Raw genomic sequence first — 19812 nt, 5'->3', positions numbered from 1 at the left:
CTGCAGCTTCGGGCTGCAAGGACAAGCCACCCCTGTTGCAAGTCTCAAGTTTTTGGATGTGTAACATCGGGTCATATGTGCTTATGTTGCTTGAGGTTTTTTTTCTGGAATCCAATTGAGACACAATTTTGCAGAGAATGCTGATTCTCAAAATAAGATTAATAGTAAGGGGAGAAGTCCGCCCCTCTGCCCTCCTTAGTTTTCTGGAACTTCTTTAATAGCCCTAGTTTTCATACCTTATGCGTTCCCAAATGATAAAACAGTACATTTTTCAAAGCATCCAGTTAGGCTGATTGTTATTCATTAGTTCACACAGTTTGTTAGTTTTTGTCATGATCTGTGGTCTAGATCATGTTTTGTTTAGTTATGTTCTGTTAGTTTTTGACTTATTTAGTTCCCGTTTGCGCTTCCTTGTTTGTTTTGTCACCATGGCAACTCATTGTGTTCACCTGTCTCTGATTAGTGCTCGCCCACTCACCTGCTTCCCGAGCACTAATCAGAGACATTATTTAAGCTTGTCTTTGCTAGTCAGTCGGCCTGGCGTCATTGTTTGTGTCACGTTCTGACCAAGTAAGTTTTCTTTTTCCATGCCATAGCTTCTGGCTGAGTCTTAGCTTCACGTGTGTTAGGCACGCTCGTCTTTTTTGTTCTTTGCCTGTGTTTTTGGTAGTTGGGTGATTTATGTTAATGAACCAAATCCTACCTTTACGCCTTCGTCCGGAGCCGTCCTTTTTGCATCTTGGGAGAACAACCGTGCAGCAAGCTGCGACCTGATCGTGACAGTTTTAGTCTCAAAGATGTCTCACTGTAAATGTTTTTCATTTGAGCTAACAAGTGAGAACTTTTTTTTCCCACACTCAAACACATTGTGTTATTAATTTTGCAAAGATCTTGTGTTATTTTGCAAAACATGTCTGGATTTCTCTGGTCGCGTGCTTCTTTAAAACAGGCCCCACCACATCACGTTTTCACTGTGTGTCATTACCATCTGTTTTGTCTAACGTTCACCCTCCCTCCTTTCTCTGCCTCCGTATTCCAGGTCGCCCACTGCCTCCAACCTCTTCCTCCTCCTTGCTCCCTCCGTCCCTTCCGTCCTCCTCGTCCGCCCCACACCACCCATCCCCCGGCCCTTCTCCACCCATCAGGGAGTGTCAGGTGCCCCTCCTCGAGAAAAATTCAACCCATTCTCACCTGGAGACCCACCCGGAAGACTCATATTTGCTGCGGGCTCAGACGTCTTCCACGGGTAAGAAAACGACCCACTCATCCTTCCTTTCATTCATTTTATTAATACAGTACATCCATATCCATCATACTGTAGTCCTGCATTATTTCATTCTATGTCCATTGGCATTGCATTCATTTGGTGCCCTGTATTTTGTAGTTTTTAAAAGATGATAGATAAAATACAAATATCAATCAATCAATCAATCAATGTTTATTTATATAGCCCTAAATCACAAGTGTCTCAAAGGGCTGTACAAGCCACAACGACATCCTCGGTACAGAGCCCACATACGGGCAAGGAAAAACTCACCCCAGTGGGACGTCGGTGAATGACTATGAGAAACCTTGGAGAGGACCGCATATGTGGGTAACCCCCCCCCTCTAGGGGAGACCGAAAGCAACGGATGTCGAGTGGGTCTGACATAACATTGTGAAAGTCCAGTCCACAGTGGATCCAACACATCAGCGGGAGTCCAGTCCACAGCGGGGCCAACAGGAAACCATCCCGAGCGGAGACGGGTCAGCAGCGCAGAGATGTCCCCAACCGATGCACAGGCTAGTGGTCCACCCGGGGTCCCGGCTCTGGACAGCCAGCACTTCATCCATGGCCACCGGACCTATGCAACTCCCCCTCGCAAGGGACAGGGGAGAAGAGGAGAGAAGAAAAGAAACGGCAGATCAACTGGTCTAAAAAAGGGGGGGTCTATTTAAAGGCTAGATTATACAAATGAGTTTTAAGATGGGACTTAAATGCTTCTACTGAGGTAGCATCTCTAACTGTTACCGGGAGGGCATTCCAGAGTACTGGAGCCCGAATAGAAAACGCTCTATAGCCCGCAGACTTTTTTTTGGCTCTGGGAATCACTAATAAGCCGGAGTTCTTTGAACGCAGATTTCTTGTCGGGACATATGGTACAATACAATCGGCGAGATAGGCTGGAGCTAAACCGTGTAATATTTTATACGTAAGTAGTAAAACCTTAAAGTCGCATCTTAAGTGCACAGGAAGCCAGTGCAACTGAGCCAGTATAGGCGTAATATGATCAAACTTTCTTGTTTTTGTCAAAAGCCTTGCAGCCGCATTTTGTACCAACTGTAATCTTTTAATGCTAGACATAGGGAGGCCCGAAAATAATACGTTACAGTAATCGAGACGAGACGTAACGAACGCATGAATAATGATCTCAGCGTCGCTAGTGGACAAGATGGAACGAATTTTAGCGATATTACGGAGATGAAAGAAGGCCGTTTTAGTAACACTCTTAATGTGTGACTCAAACGAGAGAGTTGGGTCGAAGATAATACCCAGATTCTTTACCGAGTCTCCTTGTTTAATTGTTTGGTTGTCAAATGTTAAGGTGGTATTATTAAATAGATGTTGGTGTCTAGCAGGACCGATAATCAGCATTTCCGTTTTCTTAGCGTTGAGTTGCAAAAAGTTAGCGGACATCCATTGTTTAATTTCATTAAGACACGCCTCCAGCTGACTACAGTCCGGCGTGTTGGTCAGCTTTAGGGGCATGTAGAGTTGAGTGTCATCAGCATAACAGTGAAAGCTAACACCGTACTTGCGTATGATGTCACCCAGCGGCAGCATGTAAATACTAAAGAGTGCAGGGCCAAGAACCGAACCCTGGGGAACTCCGCACGTTACCTTGACATAGTCCGAGGTCACATTGTTATGGGAGACGCACTGCATCCTGTCAGTAAGATAAGAGTTAAACCAAGACAAGGCTAAGTCTGACATACCAATACGTGTTTTGATACGCTCTAATAAAATATTATGATCGACGGTATCGAAAGCGGCGCTAAGATCAAGAAGCAGCAACATAGATGACGCATCAGAATCCATCGTTAGCAATAGATCATTAGTCATTTTTGCGAGGGCTGTCTCCGTAGAGTGATTTGCCCTGAAACCGGATTGAAAAGGTTCACAGAGATTGTTAGTCACTAAGTGTTCATTTAGCTGCTGTGCAACAGTTTTTTCGAGAATTTTGGAAATAAACGGAAGGTGGGAGACCGGTCGGTAGTTTACCATGAGGTCAGGATCGAGGTTAGGTCTTTTGAGCAGAGGATGAATAACCGCTTTTTTGAATGCTAGGGGAACAGTGCCGGAGGAAAGTGATAAGTTTATAATATTTAACACTGATGGACCTAATAATACAAACAGTTCCTTGATAAGTTTCCCAGGAAGTGGGTCAAGTAAACATGTTGTTTGTTTTATCCCACTTACACGCTGTAATAATTCCTCTAATGTTATTTCATCAAAAATAGAGAGACTATTTTGGAGGGCAGTGTCCGTCGTATATACAGTCGTATTTGTGTTAATAGAGCCCAGTTGTAGCTGGGATGCGTTGTCTTTAATCTCCTTTCTAATGAGTTCAATTTTCTTATTAAAGAAATTCATAAAATCATCTGCCGAGTGGGTGGAGCTACTGGGAGGAGTCCCTTGTTGGGTTAGCGATGCTACTGTACTAAACAGAAATTTAGGATCGTTTTTGTTGAGGCGGATGAGATTTGAGTAGTATTTAGTTTTAGCTAAGGTAAGCATGCGTTTATAAGTTATTAAACTATCACTCCATGCTTGATGGAAAACCTCAAGTTTAGTCGCGCGCCATTTGCGTTCCAGTTTTCTACATGATAATTTCTGAGCTCTAATTTCTTCTGTAAACCATGGGGTGCGCCTTTTAGGGGCCCTTTTTTGCTTTAGCGGTGCTATACTATCAATAATTTCGCGCAAGGCATCGTCAAAGTTGTTAGTGAGTTTATCAATAGAGCCGACATAATTTGGGAATGGTGCTATTACCGAAGGCAGTAGGTCAGCAAGAGTCATCGTTGTGGCAGCATTAATGTTGCGGCCGCTATAGCAGTTATTATTATTATTAGCTTGTTGACAAAGAGTCAAAACTTCAAATTTTATAAGGTAATGATCGGACATTACTTTAGTATATGGAAGTATCATAACTTTGGAGGTGGTGACACCCCTGACAAGCACTAGATCTATTGTATTACCGTTGCGATGCGTGGGTTCATGTATTATTTGTGTAAGACCACAGCTATCAATTATGGTTTGGAGCGCCACGCACTGAGGGTCCGATGGGGTATTCATATGGATATTAAAGTCCCCCATTATGATTATATTGTCGGCGTGCGTCACTAGATCAGCAACGAACTCTGAGAATTCACTGATAAAGTCCGAATAGGGCCCAGCCACTGATAGTATTGGATGTTTTTTGTGAAAATGTATGTGATCGCCATTGCCGATCACAAACGCCAATCCCCTCTGGCTGATCCTGTATCTATTTTTAGCTAATAATAGGCCCGTTTCCACCGCAGGAACTTTTACAGGAACTTTCCCATTTACCCGGGTAAATAAAGTCCCCCCTATGTTTCCACCAAAAATGACCAAGGTATATTTAGTTCTTCAGGAATCTTTCGGAATTCTTGCCAGCTAGATGTGTCTTTAGGAAGTTTCCCGGAACCTTCTTGGGGGTCGGCTGTGCTGCCGAATGCTGATTGGTTGAACACAGTTTGGGGCATTCCTAAAACGTTTTTTTTTTCAAACACAAGACCGCCATTGCGGAGTATGCAAGGACGACTTGTTTATGTCTTTGTTCTTTTGTATATCTATTAAAACAAACTTGACAATAAAGAGAATATAGAATAAAAGAAACTTTGGACTTGCAGTAACTTTTGTGGGGCATGTGTGCTGAAGACTGTTGATCAGTGGAACTATCTTGCAGTGTTTTTTATTCAGCCATAGTCTTTCAACTATATGCAGTTTAATGTTGTTTACTATTTTTTATAAACTTCATATCGATACGCGAAGCAACGACAAGTGGACAGACTCTTTTAAACATATTTACAGAGGAGTATGAAGCCAGACTCAAAGCAACGACCTCAGCTGCTTACTACTCTGACTTCATTGGATAATTGTGAAATTAAAGGCCTACTGAAACCCACTACTACCGACCACGCAATCTGATAGTTTATATATCAATGATGAAATCTTAACATTGCAACACATGCCAATACGGCCGGGTTAACTTATAAAGTGCAATTTTAAATTTCCCGCTAAACTTCCGGTTGAAAACGTCTATATATGATGACGTATGCGTGTGATGTCACTAGTTAAACGGAAGTATTGGTACCCCATTGAATCCAATACAAAAAAGCTCTGTTTTAAACTCAAAATTCCACAGTATTCTGGACATCTGTGTTGGTGAATCTTTTGCAATTTGTTTAATGAACAATGAAGACTGCAAAAAAAGAAAGTTGTAGGTGGGATCGGTGTATTAGCGGCTGGCTGTAGCAACACAACCAGGAGGACTTTGACTTGGATAGCAGACGCGCTAGCCGACGCTAGCCGCTGACCGCACGGCTGATCGGGTGAAGTCCTTCGTCCTTCCGTCGATCGCTGGAACGCAGGTGAGCACGGGTGTTGATGAGCAAATGAGGGCTGGCTGGCGTAGGTGGAGCGCTAATGTTTTTATCATAGCTCTGTGAGGTCCCGTTGCTAAGTTAGCTTCATACCGTCATTAGCAACAGCATTGTTAAGCTTCGCCAAGCTGGGAATTATTAACCGTGTATTTACATGTCCATGGTTTAATAGTATTGTTGATCTTCTGTCTATCCTTCCAGTCAGGGATTTATTTATTTTGTTTCTATCTGCATTTGAGCCAGATGCTATCCTGTTAGCTCAGTGGCTAAAGAGCTTCGCCGATGTTTTGTCGTGGAGATAAAAGTCACTGTGAATGTCCATTTCGCATTCTCGACTCTCATTTTCAAGAGGATATAGTATCCAAGGTGGTTTAAAATACAAATCCGTGATCCACAATAGAAAAAGGAGAAAGTGTGGAATCCAATGAACCCTTGTACCTAAGTTACGGTCAGAGCGAAAAAAGATATGTCCTGCACTGCACTATAGTCCTTCACTCTCACTTTCCTCATCCACAAATCTTTCATCCTCGCTCAAATTAATGGGGTAATCGTCGCTTTCTCGGTCTGAATCTCTCTCGCTGCATTGTAAACAATGGAAAAATGTGAGGAGTCCTTCCTCCGGTGACGTCACGCTACTTCCGGTATAGGCAAGGCTTTTTTTTATCAGCGACCAAAAGTTGCGACCTTTATCGTCGTTGTTCTCTACTAAATAATTTCAGCAAAAATATGGCAATATCGCGAAATGATCAAGTATGACACATAGAATAGATCTGCTATCCCCGTTTAAATAAATAAAAATAATTTCAGTAGGCCTTTAAGGAGGCAGTACATCGATGGAACAAAGGTAAATGACATGAAATATTAATTATTTACTTTATTACATGTTGTAAAAGTAGTCAGTGTCACTCGATTTGTGTAGTTATTAGCCTCAACTCAAGTGAACAGAATGGTAATGCTAACAAGCTATTGTGTTTGTGTTGTCGGCGTGAGACAAACACTTACATTTAATATTTATATATTGTTATTTACAGCTGAAGTGGACCAAAAGGAATAGCCTGACCCTATAAATGTATCATTTTACTGAGAGGACGACTTTCCAACTGTTTGTTCATTGAGGACAAAAGCCTGACTTTTTATGAACAGTTTGGTAAACTCTACTTTTTAAATCATATCGTTTTGTATATTATTGCTTTGTATTTCACTTACTTACTTTTTATAAAACGGTCTGTGGCCTAATATTGTCCGTTTATTTACATGGTGTCATTGTAGAAATATACTAAAACTCTCCTCCATACGTCATCAGCCTGACTTGTATAAACTACCCTGAACTGCGAAATGCGGTGGAAACACAAACCACACATCACTCTAGGACAAGGCTAAACATGTTACACACTGAAAGCTACCCACTATGCTATCTTGAAACAATGGTTATGGTTATGGTGTTAGTTTATTTCAAACATGCAAACAATTATAATATGATACATAACCTATTTCAGGTTTCTCATTATAGCATGTCCGCAAACGTGCTCAGCAAAAGTTAGGTATTGTTAAATGGAACCACGTTGCAGCAGAAAGTAAGCAGTTATTAACAGGAAATTAATGTTGGTGTGTCAGCATTGCCACAGTCAGTACACGACAGGAGCATGGATCAATCCATAAATTGGTGGTGTCGATATCAAGGGTACTCTCAGCATACTGTATAATTTAATCTAGAGTGATGAGGTTGATATTTGTATTTCCTCAAAATCATTTAGTTGCTGTTTTTTGTTACTGTTTACAATTTCAGGGAATAAATCCCTTGACACAGGAGGACTTGCAAAAACCAAAAGATTTAACATGGGTTTTTAACATGTAAAGCGACTTTGAGTACTTAGAAAAGCGCTATATAAATCCCAGGTATTATTATTATTATTATTATTATTTAAATCAGTCGTAAATAGTAGTTTTTACTTTGCTTTAATCATTGTGTACAATTAGCTCTGTTTTGCCCAAACAATTTTAATATCATACATGAGAATAAGGAACTAGTTTAAATATTGTTTTGATATCATTAAACTGTCCATATCACTCTCCATAAATGAGTTGAAAATTGTACATTTAAAATTTTTTGTGATCGGTATTGGTGTCAGCTGATCTCACTCATACAATCGATCTGACTCATAAAATCTTGATCAAAACATCATATAGACTTTGTTCTGAATAAAACATTAACATTTAAAGGCTTTCCTTGGTTTTATGTAAACTGTAATTCATGTCATAATGTGAAACCTAAAATCCATTTTTATTCTATTTAATTGGCATAAATTAAACACAAATTTTACTTAAGAATTGAATAATACACACAAGTTAGATAACTGTATGTTTTAGTTCACTGGTGTCCAACTCAAGGCCCGGGGGCCAAATCTGGCCCGCCACATTATTTCACGTGGCCCGTGAAAGCCTGGAAATAAAATGCATTAATAAAATGCTTAATCTTTTCTTACAACATTTTTTTTTCTCTCTTTTGACGTTAAAAATCATGGACTGCATGCAATTGTATATATTATAAAATTCAATATTATCAAAATCAAATATTTGTTGTAAAATAAAGATAAATACTGTACTTAAATGTCTGTTTGACTTATGATTTCAAAACAAATTATCAATCAAATTGTAGACTGTAAAATTGACAATAGATTTTAAGGTTTAATTCCGCCGACTGAGTTTTATTTACCGTAAAATCAACTTTTGTACTAGTTTTTTTCCATATACAGTAAGACACTAAAACATTAAAAAACAAACAAAAAAACATTAAAACAAGATTTTACGGTAAAAAAAAATCAAAAAACTGGCAGCTCTGTTGCTTGAATTTTACCGCAAAAAAAAAAGTGGTATTGTTTCTCCATTCCAATCCATTCAATTTGTTTGTATGCTATAAAAAAAACACTGCTTTTACTGTAAAATTCTGGTGACTGAGCTGCCAGTTTTTAAAGTAAAATGTAATTTTTTTTCGCAGCTTATGTAAAAATGTAAATAATGTATTATATACATACATGCATATTCATATATTACTCATTGTTAAAAGCAGCCCTCCGAAGGCAACCATAACTGCAATGTGGCCCCCAATGAAAATTAGTTTGACACCCCTGTTTTAGTTAAAGGAAGTTGATGGCAATTTACTTTTGCATTTGCAAAAACAAGTCAATGTGTCTATTTTTTTTTACTGTACATTTTTTGACAACCAAAGCGTAATAAAATGCTGAAAATATGTAATTGTTAAAAGAAGCTGCATGAATCAGTAGAATATAGAGTTCAAATTCACATGTTTCTATTACTTCTGGAAAGTTGTGATCCAAGTTGAGGAAACTTGCAACTACAGTTTGCCGCCGCAGCTTGCGTGGATTTTACAGCACATAAGATCAATAATCCTTTCACAAAATGAAATATAGAATGAAAACTGGCTGAATATAACAAAAGAAGAAGTTTGTATCCCAATTCTGAGCTTTCTTAACCCATATGGAAACTCTCTCGTGGCTCTTTTACTGGCCCGGTGAAATCTTGCAGCCATTTATTTCCCTCATAAGCGCTTATGCATCTTCAATGACGTGTCTTTGCACTCACGTTCGTTTCAGCAATTAGTTACTTTGGGCCAACTTTTTGTATTTCTGTCCTCCTTTGTCTCTCCATCTCTCTCCTCTGCACCTCTGCACTTGTAATCAGCAGATATATTTAGCGGAGGCCTGATGGGAGGGAGAGGGAAAAGTCCTAATGTGATTTTTGGTGGAATACAATCTATTGTTAATGGCGTTAGGCTCTCCTTTGATCCAGTATAAATCTTCATTAGGGAAGGCCCGGGTCCCAGGTTCAAGAAGAACGTGATTAGGAGGCTTTTAAAATGACGTTACATCAGCCTTCTAATTGGTTTACTGTTTGCTGGGGCAACATCAATCATTAGCCCAGTAACCGCACAGCAAATAAATTCACTCTGCCACTGACACCCTAATGGCAGACTCTGGCAAAGAGGGAAAGTGAGGCTCACAGGCACACTCTCTCAATCTCTCGCTCTTGTTCGCATACCTCCTTCAAATCTCGGCTGAGCGTGTACACACAGAGGTGGCGGGCAAGAGCGACAAACTTATCAAGTTGCGTAATGAGACACCTTCAATGAGTGATGATAATAAAGCTACAGGAGTCAAAAAAACATTGTTAAAAGGTTATTGTGTTTCAAAAACAGGATTATGAAGGTGACAGTGATATATTTGGAATGAGGAGGGTAATATTAAAACATTTCCTCACCAAAGCTGACCCTTTAAAGGCCTACTGAAATGAAATGTTTTTATTTAAACGGGAATAGCAGATCCATTCTATGTGTCATACTTGATCATTTCGTGATATTGCCATATTTTTGCTGAAAGGATTTAGTAGAGAAAATCGACGATAAAGTTCGCAACTTTTGCTCGCTGATAAAAAAAGCCTTGCCTGTACCGGAAGTAGCGTGACGTCACAAGCGGTAGTGCTGCTCACAATTCCCCGTTGTTTACAATGGAGCGAGAGAGATTCGGACCGAGAAAGTGACGATTACCCCATTAATTTGAGCGAGGATGAACGATTCGTAGATGAGGAACGTTACAGTGAAGGACTTGAGAGGCAGTGATGGACGTATCTTTTTTCGCTCTGACCGTAACTTAGGTACAAGCTGGCTCATTGGATTCCACACTCTCTCCTTTTTCTATTGTGTATCACAGATTTGTATTTTAAACCATCTCAGATACTATATCCTCTTGAAAATGAGAGTCGAGAACGCGAAATGGACATTCACAGTGACTGAACATGTAAATACACGATTAATAATTCAGCTTTGCGAAGCTAAAAAAATAGAAGCTAACCTAGCTACGTAGCCAACGTGATAGCAGCAGTCTCAAATGCAGATAGAAACTACATTTAAAAAAAAACCTGACTGGATGGATAGACCGAAGATCAATAATACTATTAAACCATGAACATGTAAATACACGATTAATAATATTCCGCTTGGCGAAGCTAAAAAAACAGAAGCTAACCTAGCTGCGTAGCCAACGCGATAGCGTCAGTCTCAAATGCAGATAGAAACTAAATTTTTTTAAAAACTGACTGGATGGATAGACAGAAGATCAATAATACTATTAAACCATGAACATGTAAATACACGATTAATAATATTCCGCTTGGCGAAGCTAAAAAAACAGAAGCTAACCTAGCTGCGTAGCCAACGCGATAGCGTCAGTCTCAAATGCAGATAGAAACTAAATTTAAAAAAACCCTGACTGGATGGATAGACAGAAGATCAATAATACTATTAAACCATGAACATGTAAATACACGATTAATAATATTCCGCTTGGCGAAGCTAAAAAAACAGAAGCTAACCTAGCTGCGTAGCCAACGCGATAGCATAGCAGTCTCAAATGCAGATAGAAACTAAATTTAAAAAAAACCTAACTGGATGGATAGACAGAAGATCAATAATACTATTAAACCATGAACATGTAAATACACGATTAATAATATTCCGCTTGGCGAAGCTAAAAAAACAGAAGCTAACCTAGCTGCATAGCTAACTTAGATGCGGCGGCGGGTGTTGTACGCTTTTGACGACACCCCGGCCGCCATCAGAGTCGGCAAGAAACATATATTTCCCCAAAGTTACGTACATCACATGCACATATCGACACGCACGTAAGGGCAATCGATCAAATGTTTGGAAGTCAAAGCTAGACTCACCGTAGTGCGTCTGTTATCCTGCTCAAAACACAACACAACTTCCTGGTGTTGGTGTTGCTGTAGTCCGCCGCTCCACCGGCTCCAACTTTCTTATTTGCAGTCTCCATTGTCCATTAAACAAATTGCTCAATCGCTTTATTAACAAGCGGTAACTGGTTGTAGTTAAAAAAGTAATGCACACACATACACGAGCTGCTGTTAGCCAAAAGTCACGCTCACACACACTCAAGTTCTCCGCCAACTCACTCGCGCATGCGCGTTCCCCAAACCCTTAAAGACACAGTACACTAATGCAAATATCACAGATATTACAGTATTGTACTTAGCCGCTAAGACACCGATCGATCCCACCTACAACGTTCTTCTTTGCAGTCTCCATTGTTCATTAAACAAATTGCAAAAGATTCACCAACACAGATGTCCAGAATACTGTGGAATCTTGTTGAAGAAAACAAGAGGCTTTTCTATCGGGTCCGATGGGGTCCAACCACTTCCGTTGCTTTTGTGACGTCACGTGCATAAATCATATCCAAAGGAGTTTTTCAACCGGAAGTGTGGCGGGAATTTTAAAATTGCACTTTATAAGTTAACCCGGCCGTATTGGCATGTGTTGCAATGTTAAGATTTCATCATTGATATATAAACTATCTTTGTTGGTTGGTAGTAGTGGGTTTCAGTAGGCCTTTAATATATATATTTTTTTTCGAATAGTAATTTTTTCAGTTAGTCGACCAGGCTGTGATTATGTTTTTAGTCGATTAGTCAGCGATTATTATTATTATTATTTTTTTTTTTTTTTGGAAATATATTTTGTTGAATTTTACAGTTAAAATCACATTTGACAATCATACTTTACTCACTCGGACCCTTCGTACATGCACACATCCACACTCACATGCACGCTGGAGGAGAGAGGTGCACTTGGGCTTTAACAACTCAAGGTATAGACATTATTAGAAAAAGTACCCAGATATTGTAGATATCCATCCGTCCTGCACTGGCTCAGGATCAGCAGACGATCCAGACCGCAGTGAGATGGATGAATATTCCTCGGCATCAAGGAAGTGATCACTAGATCACCTCTCGGGGACCTCTCCGCCGTTCACACTTAAAAAAGAAGAAGAAAGTTACATTTTCATGGCTTGATCAGATGCAAAAAGTAAATACATTTAAAAAAAAAAAAAAACTTTTTTTTTTTGGGATTAGTCAACTAGTCAATGATTCTTTTTTTTTCAATTAGTCAGCGATGATTTTTTCAATTAGTCGACAAGTTTTAACGATTATTGCTTATGATCTGCTGTGCATGTTTAAAGTGTAACGTTGAGTCTGCCACTTAATTTCAACTCTGTTTTAAAACCTATTCTAGTAAATTCAATTTTACCAAAACAAAATGAAAGCATTTTACCGTATTTTTCCAACTATAAATCGCAGTTTTTTTCATAGTTTGGCCAGGGGTGCAACTTATACTCAGGAGCGACTTATGTGTGAAATTATTAACACATTACCGTAAAATATCAAATAATATTATTTAGCTCATTCACGTAAGAGACTAGACGTATAAGATTTCATGGGATTTAGCGATTAGGAGTGACAGATTGTTTGGTAAACGTATAGCATGTTCTATATGTTATAGTTATTTGAATGACTCTTACCATAATATGTTACGTTAACATACCAGGCACGTTCTCAGTTGATTATTTATGCCTCATATAACATACACTTATTCAGCCTGTTGTTCACTATTCTTTATTTATTTTAAATTGCCTTTCAAATGTCTATTCTTGGTGTTGGGTTTTATCAAATACATTTCCCCAAAAAATGCGACTTATACTCCAGTGCGACTTATATATGTTTTTTTCCTTCTTTATTATGCATTTTCGACAGGTGCGATTTATACTCCGGAGCGACTTATACGCCGAAAAATACGGTACTATATCCCACAAATTGTATAACCACAGTGAAAAATAAATAAACAGACAGTGAAAGCTGTCCTGTCAACATGAGATTCAGTGTTAAGAGCTATTTCTATTCAGTACTGTTAGGGTTATCTATAGAGCTGCAACTAACAATTATTTCAATAGTCGACGAGAAAACAATTATTTTTTCGATTAGTCGACTAGTCAAACGAGTATTTATAATACTCTGCTCTACTCTACACGTTGGAGTTTGACGTTGAGTCCATGACTGGATTTTAGTTTTAGAACCTATTATAGTAATTCAATTGTAAAAAAATAAAAAAAATAAAAAAAAATATATATATATATATATATATATATATATATATATATATATATATATATATATATATATATATATATATATATATATATATATATATATATATATATATATATATATATACATATATATACACATGTATATATATATATATATATATATATATATATATATATATATATATATATATATATACATATATATATACATATATATACATGTATATATATATATATATATATATATACATATATATATATATATATATATATATATATATATATATATATATATATATATATATATATATATATATATTTTTTTTTTTTTTTTTTTTTTTTAATTATTTTTTTTTTTTTTTTTTTTTTTACAATCCTGAGGATTGAGGAAAACCCTCATGAAACAGGCCTGTAGAGATGAAATAGTCTTGTGATTTTTTTTCCCACACATACATATATATATATATATATATATATATATATATATATATATATATATATATATATATATATATATATATACTGTATTATGGTTGTACGGTATACCGGTATTAGTATAGTACCGCGATACTAATTAATCATATTCTGTACTATACCGCCTCTAAAAAGTACCGGTCCCCCACCCGTCGTGTCATGCAGAACGCCCTCAGGAAGAGGTGCTTTAAGACATGACTAACTAGCTAGCGGCTAAAGTCTGTCCGCAGTCAGCAGTGTTGTAAATACTTCAATATCACTAATACTTGTCTCCATGGAGACAAATCAAGTACGATTATTTCAAGTATCAACCCTGTAGGACGCGTAATAGCTCTACATGCTTCACTTCGCACTGCAGCACATCAGAGCCATGATAATGGCTGAGTAGAACCTTTTCTATGGTTGATAAAGTCAACACAATTCATTATGTCCAAACATTAACCATTAAAGCAACCATATTAACTTTAAACATACTGATCAAATGTGAATGAAGGCCATACTTAATCAACAGCCATACATGTCACACTAAGGGGTGGCCGTATGAACAACGCCAACACTGTCATAAACATGTGTCATATAGTGAAACCACACTAAACAACAATGACAAACACATTTTGGGAGAATATTTGCACCGTAACACAACATAAACACTACAGAACAAATTCCCAGAATTCCCTGCAGCACCAACTCTTCTGGGACGCTAAAATATAAACAAACGCCATTGGTGGATCTACACCTAACATCCACTGTGACGATACTAAGTACTGGAGCATATCTAGTCGATACTACTATGATTACATCAATATTTTTTGGCATCACAAAATCTTATTTATTTTTTAAAGAATGTATATTATGTTTATAAACTCAGGAAATATGTCCCTGGACACATGAGGACTTTGAATATGACCAATGTATAATCCTGTAAGGACTTTGTATTGGATTGATACCCAAATTTGTGGTATCATCCAAAACAAACAACAGAAGAATAAGTGATTATTACATTTTAACAGAAGTGTAGATAGAACATGTTGAAACAGAAAATAAGCAGATATTAACAGTAAATAAACAAGTAGATTAATAATTAATTTCATACCACTTGTCCTTAATAATTCTGAGAAAATAATAGAATGGAAAATGACACAATATGTTACTGCATATGTCAGCAGCTTAATTTGGAGCCTTTATTTGTTCACTTACAACTAAAAGACAAGTTGTCTAGTATGTTCACTATTTTATTTAAAGACAAACATGCAATCACAAACATATGTTTAATGTACCGTAAGATTTTTTTTGTTAAAATAAAGCCAATAATGCAATTTTTTGTGGTCCCCTTTATTTAGAAAAGTACTGAAAAATTTTGGTATCGGGACAACACTATACTGTATATATATATATATATATATATATATATATATATATATATATATATATATATATATATATATATATATATATATATATATACAGTACAGGCCAAAAGTTTGGACACACCTTCTCATTCAATGCGTTTTCTTTATTTTCATGACTATTTACATTGCAGATTGTCATTGAAGGCATCAAAACTATGAATGAACAAAAAAAGATGACACAACTGAAAACCTGATTTATATTCTAGTTTCTTCAAAATAGCCACCCTTTGCTCTGATTACTGCCTTGCACACTCTTGGCATTCTCTCGATGAGCTTCAAGAGGTAGTCACCTGAAATGGTTTTCACTTCACAGGTCTCATAGTTTTGATGCCTTCAGAGACAATCTACAAGGTAAATAGTCATGAAAATAAAGAAAACGCATTGAAATAAGAAGGTGTGTCAAAACTTTTGGCCTGCTCTGTACATATACTCATACATTACTAGATTATGATTAGAAACAAATGGTTTTACTTTATTCCACAAAATATATAACCTTATATATTTACTCTTTGTTTTTTGCCTCACCTGCCTACCCTGACTTGCACATCCGTATATTCCACAAATTATAAACCCACAGAGAAAAATAGATCAACAGACTTCAGTTCAGTTAAGTTCAGTTTCAGTTTATTTCGAACATGCATACAATACAATTTAATGCATCACATATTTCCAGTTGCACCTTAAGTGCAATATGTCCTATAAACATGACTTTTAGAGCAACAATTATTTGTAGCCACTGCAGCAGACCTGGGCAAATGAAGGCCCGGGGGCCGTATGCGGCCCGTTAAGCTTTTCAATCTGGCCCGCTGGACATTCCCAAATATTTTTTTTAGATCTTTAAAATGGAAACTGTAGCAGCCATTATGATGTGCAGTGATGTTTTCAAATGACGGTAAGTCTTGAACTATACAAAGTATTTCAATGGTTGGAATCTGCGCTTTTGCATGATATACTAGTTACTATGGCAATCTAATTAGTTACTATGATAATCTAATTAGTTACTATGGTAATCTAAGTCACAGCAGCTCAGACGAGGCACCAAGCAGTGTGGGTGGGGAGCGTTTCCACAGAGTGATTCCACGGCGGCCAGCCTGAAATGCGGGTGTCAGGGACAGACGTGGAAAGAGATTTTTACAACAAATTTCTAGAGCTTAGTGATATATCAGATATATCAGATTGTAGGTGGGGTTTTTTTTTACCCTTCGTGTTCATATTTTACTGTGTTTGTTGCATTTTTGTTGCGTTTCGCTTGATTGTAAAACCTGTCGATCGAGAGGCGGTGTGACGTTACATGTCGTCAATATTCAGTGTTTTATCGTTCATAGTTGATATTGTAAATTCTACATTCTTTTTTTTTAATTTTTTATTATTTTTTAATTTTTTATTTTAAACAACATTAAAAAAAGACACAAAATACACTTACCATTAGTGCATCAACCCAAGAAAACCCTCCCTCCCCCATTCACACTCATCCACACTCATTTACACAAAAGGGGCTGTCTCTTTCTGTTATTAAAAAACTTCTGGTTCCTACAATATAGAATAATACAGTCTGCAAGGGATACAGTCTTTAGAGCACACATGATTGTGTGTGGTGCTGGTCCACTAACATTTTCATTAATTACTATTTTTTATGTAATTGTTTTTATATTGCTTTACTTTCAAACAAAACAAACAAATGACCTTAACTTCACCAGACTGGGTTGTCAATGAAATCAGATCGTTCAAAAGGCTTCTTAAAACCAGGTCCTGTTCAGATTACGTCCAGATCGGGCTCAGCAACACACACCTTCACCCATGTACACCAAAAACCAGGGAACACAACAGGTTGCATACAATCCACAAACAAAAATACATTTTCAAATTAAGCACCCATGTACAGTCCAGATCACATCCGAGTCGAACTCAGCAACACACACCTTCATTTATGTACACTTAAAATAGGGAATACAACAACAGATTGCATATCATATATAAACAAAATTACATTTTCAAAATAAGCCTTTGAGGACTTCCCATCTTTTTTATGTTTTTTGGCATCATTATCATTTTCAACCATATAATTTTCTAAAGTTAAAAAATACTGAATAAATGTTTTAAAGAAAGAAATACTAAGTGAATATCTGTTTTTGGCCTTAAAAATAAACATTTTACCGAGTACTATAATTAAATTGACTAATCATGACTGTCAATGAACTCTCCTAATATAACAGAAACCACATCCAGCTTCATAAACAAACCAATCTTTAAACAATTTTTTTCAACTTCCACCCAAAACGAAGACACTCTTTACTTTCATGTACATTCTAAGTGTCTTGTTTAGTAAAAAAAATGTTTAATTCCATTCCGTTTTTTAAGGCGGTCTGTCATAACGTTTTTAGCATTCAGACATTATGGTGAGGTTTTGTATTAGTGTTCCTAAAAATAGATATACCGGCCCCCAGACACCTTTTTTTCTCTAAATGTGGCCCCCCGAAGCAAAATAATTGCCCAGGCCTGCACTACAGGGTTATTTAGCTGCATTGATATACCCAAAAGAACAGAAATGTAAACATTTGTATTCTTGGCGGTCTATCAATTAAAAATGTACTAAGAGAATAGTCGACAATAACAAATCTTTGTCAATTAATTTTTATATTCAACGTTGTTATGTCGTCTAATCCGTGCAGCTCTGATCTACACCACCTGTGTTTAGAATCTGGCACTTCTCAAAAACCCTTTTTTTTTTGTGGGAGTACAAGTAAATGGCGGCAATTAAATAGAGCAGTCTTGAACTTGAGTTTGTTTGGACAAATGCACGTCTGCATGCATATGGGAGTGTGTCTGTGAGCACACTGCATCCGAGTGTGTGTGCTCAGTGTGGTCATGTAGAGTGAACACTGGGAAGGAAATGACTTTGACCAAGCCAAGCAGAAACTGACCTCAGCAAGATAATCCTGGCGGAAGCTGCATGCTGTTTATGTGTACGGGGGTACGTGTGTGTGTGTGTGTGTGTGTGTGTGTGTGTGTGTGTGTGTGTGTGTGTGTGTGTGTGTGTGTGTGTGTGTGTGTGTGTGTGTGTGTGTGTGTGTGTGTGTGTGTGTGTGTGTGTGTGTGTGTGTGTGTGTGTGTGTGTGTGTGTGTGTGTGTGTGTGTGTGTGTGTGTGTGTGTGTGTGTACGTGCGCCTGCAAAGTTGTCCACCATTACCAAAGCTAACAGGTGGACAGACATGACTTGTGTTCTTAGTCAAGCATAACAGCAGAATGGAAGGGAAAGCTGTTGCCAAGGATTGGTTGGGAATTGGGCTTGCAAATGTTTATATGGGAATAATATCTGGCTCAGAGCACCTGTCTGGGAACATTTCCCCAGAACACCAGGAGAGCTGAGACGGCCAAACGGAGCATAGCAGATCACTCCTGGAAAGAGCGAACGTTAGCGCTGTCTCTTGCCATTCATTATGCATGGGGGGAAGCTAAGATATTTTTAGCCCTAAAGTGGCTAGCTGCTGCCAGGGAAGCCACCTCAAGTCACTGCTAATGCGATAAATGTTTGATGGCTTTGTTAAAACAAATCTACAGAAACAAAGGAAGAACAAAGACGCATTCTTTTCTTTTACTGCAAGGATGTTGTCTGTCCTTATTGTGATTATGTCGGGGGGGGGGGGATGTGTAAAAACGTGAGAGCATTTGCATGCAAATCCATGTGAGTTTGGTTGAATTCCACACAAGTATATGTGCACTTAGTTTGTCTTTGGCTAAACATGATGACTCTTCTCTATTGGATTATTGCCTCCTAATTAGACAGATATGACTAGCCAAGGCAGAGGCTGTGTGTGAGTCTTAACGTGTGCAGGTGTGCATGATGCACAGTGAAACCTCTACATTCCGACACAATACGTCATTTCTCACACACGAGTTGACAGCTGATTCGTTCAAATTTTGGTATGTTTTTTTTTGCCCCATAGAAAATAAATACAAGATCCAAAAATAGTCAACTATATGAAACCTTCATTACCTTACAGGCCATGTGTTCATTGACATTTTAATATTAACTTTCAATTAATGCTGTCAAAACTATATATTTTTTTAAAATCTGATTAACCACACTTTTGAATTTTGATTCAATCAGTCAATCAATCAAAGTTTATTTATATAGCCCTAAATCACAAGTGTCTGAAAGGGCTGCACAAACCACAACGACATCCTCGGCTCAGATCCCACATCAGGGCAAGGAAAAACTCAACCAAATGGGCTACAATGAGAAACCTTGGAGGGGACCGTAGATCAGTGGTTCTCAACCTTTTTTC

The 19812-nt window shown here is 37.7% G+C and overlaps 1 protein-coding gene across 13 annotated transcripts in view; it reads left to right on the top strand.

Annotated features, from left to right (window-relative positions):
• Positions 1–19812, top strand: part of tenm2a (teneurin transmembrane protein 2a) — a 639454-nt gene that overhangs the window by 419812 nt on the left and 199830 nt on the right. For 10 of the 13 annotated variants that reach the window (XM_062045574.1, XM_062045572.1, XM_062045573.1 and 7 more), the window contains one exon: positions 1040–1246. The exons of the other annotated variants lie outside the window; for them this stretch is intronic. In XM_062045574.1, coding sequence (XP_061901558.1) covers positions 1040–1246 — 207 coding nt within the window. The remainder of the gene's footprint in view (positions 1–1039; positions 1247–19812) is intronic. 13 annotated transcript variants of the gene reach the window in all.

Source organism: Entelurus aequoreus, linkage group LG04 (genome assembly GCF_033978785.1).
Source record: "Entelurus aequoreus isolate RoL-2023_Sb linkage group LG04, RoL_Eaeq_v1.1, whole genome shotgun sequence".
In the NCBI taxonomy this organism is placed as follows: domain Eukaryota; kingdom Metazoa; phylum Chordata; class Actinopteri; order Syngnathiformes; family Syngnathidae; genus Entelurus; species Entelurus aequoreus.
This window is presented reverse-complemented; position numbering and strand designations above follow the sequence as displayed.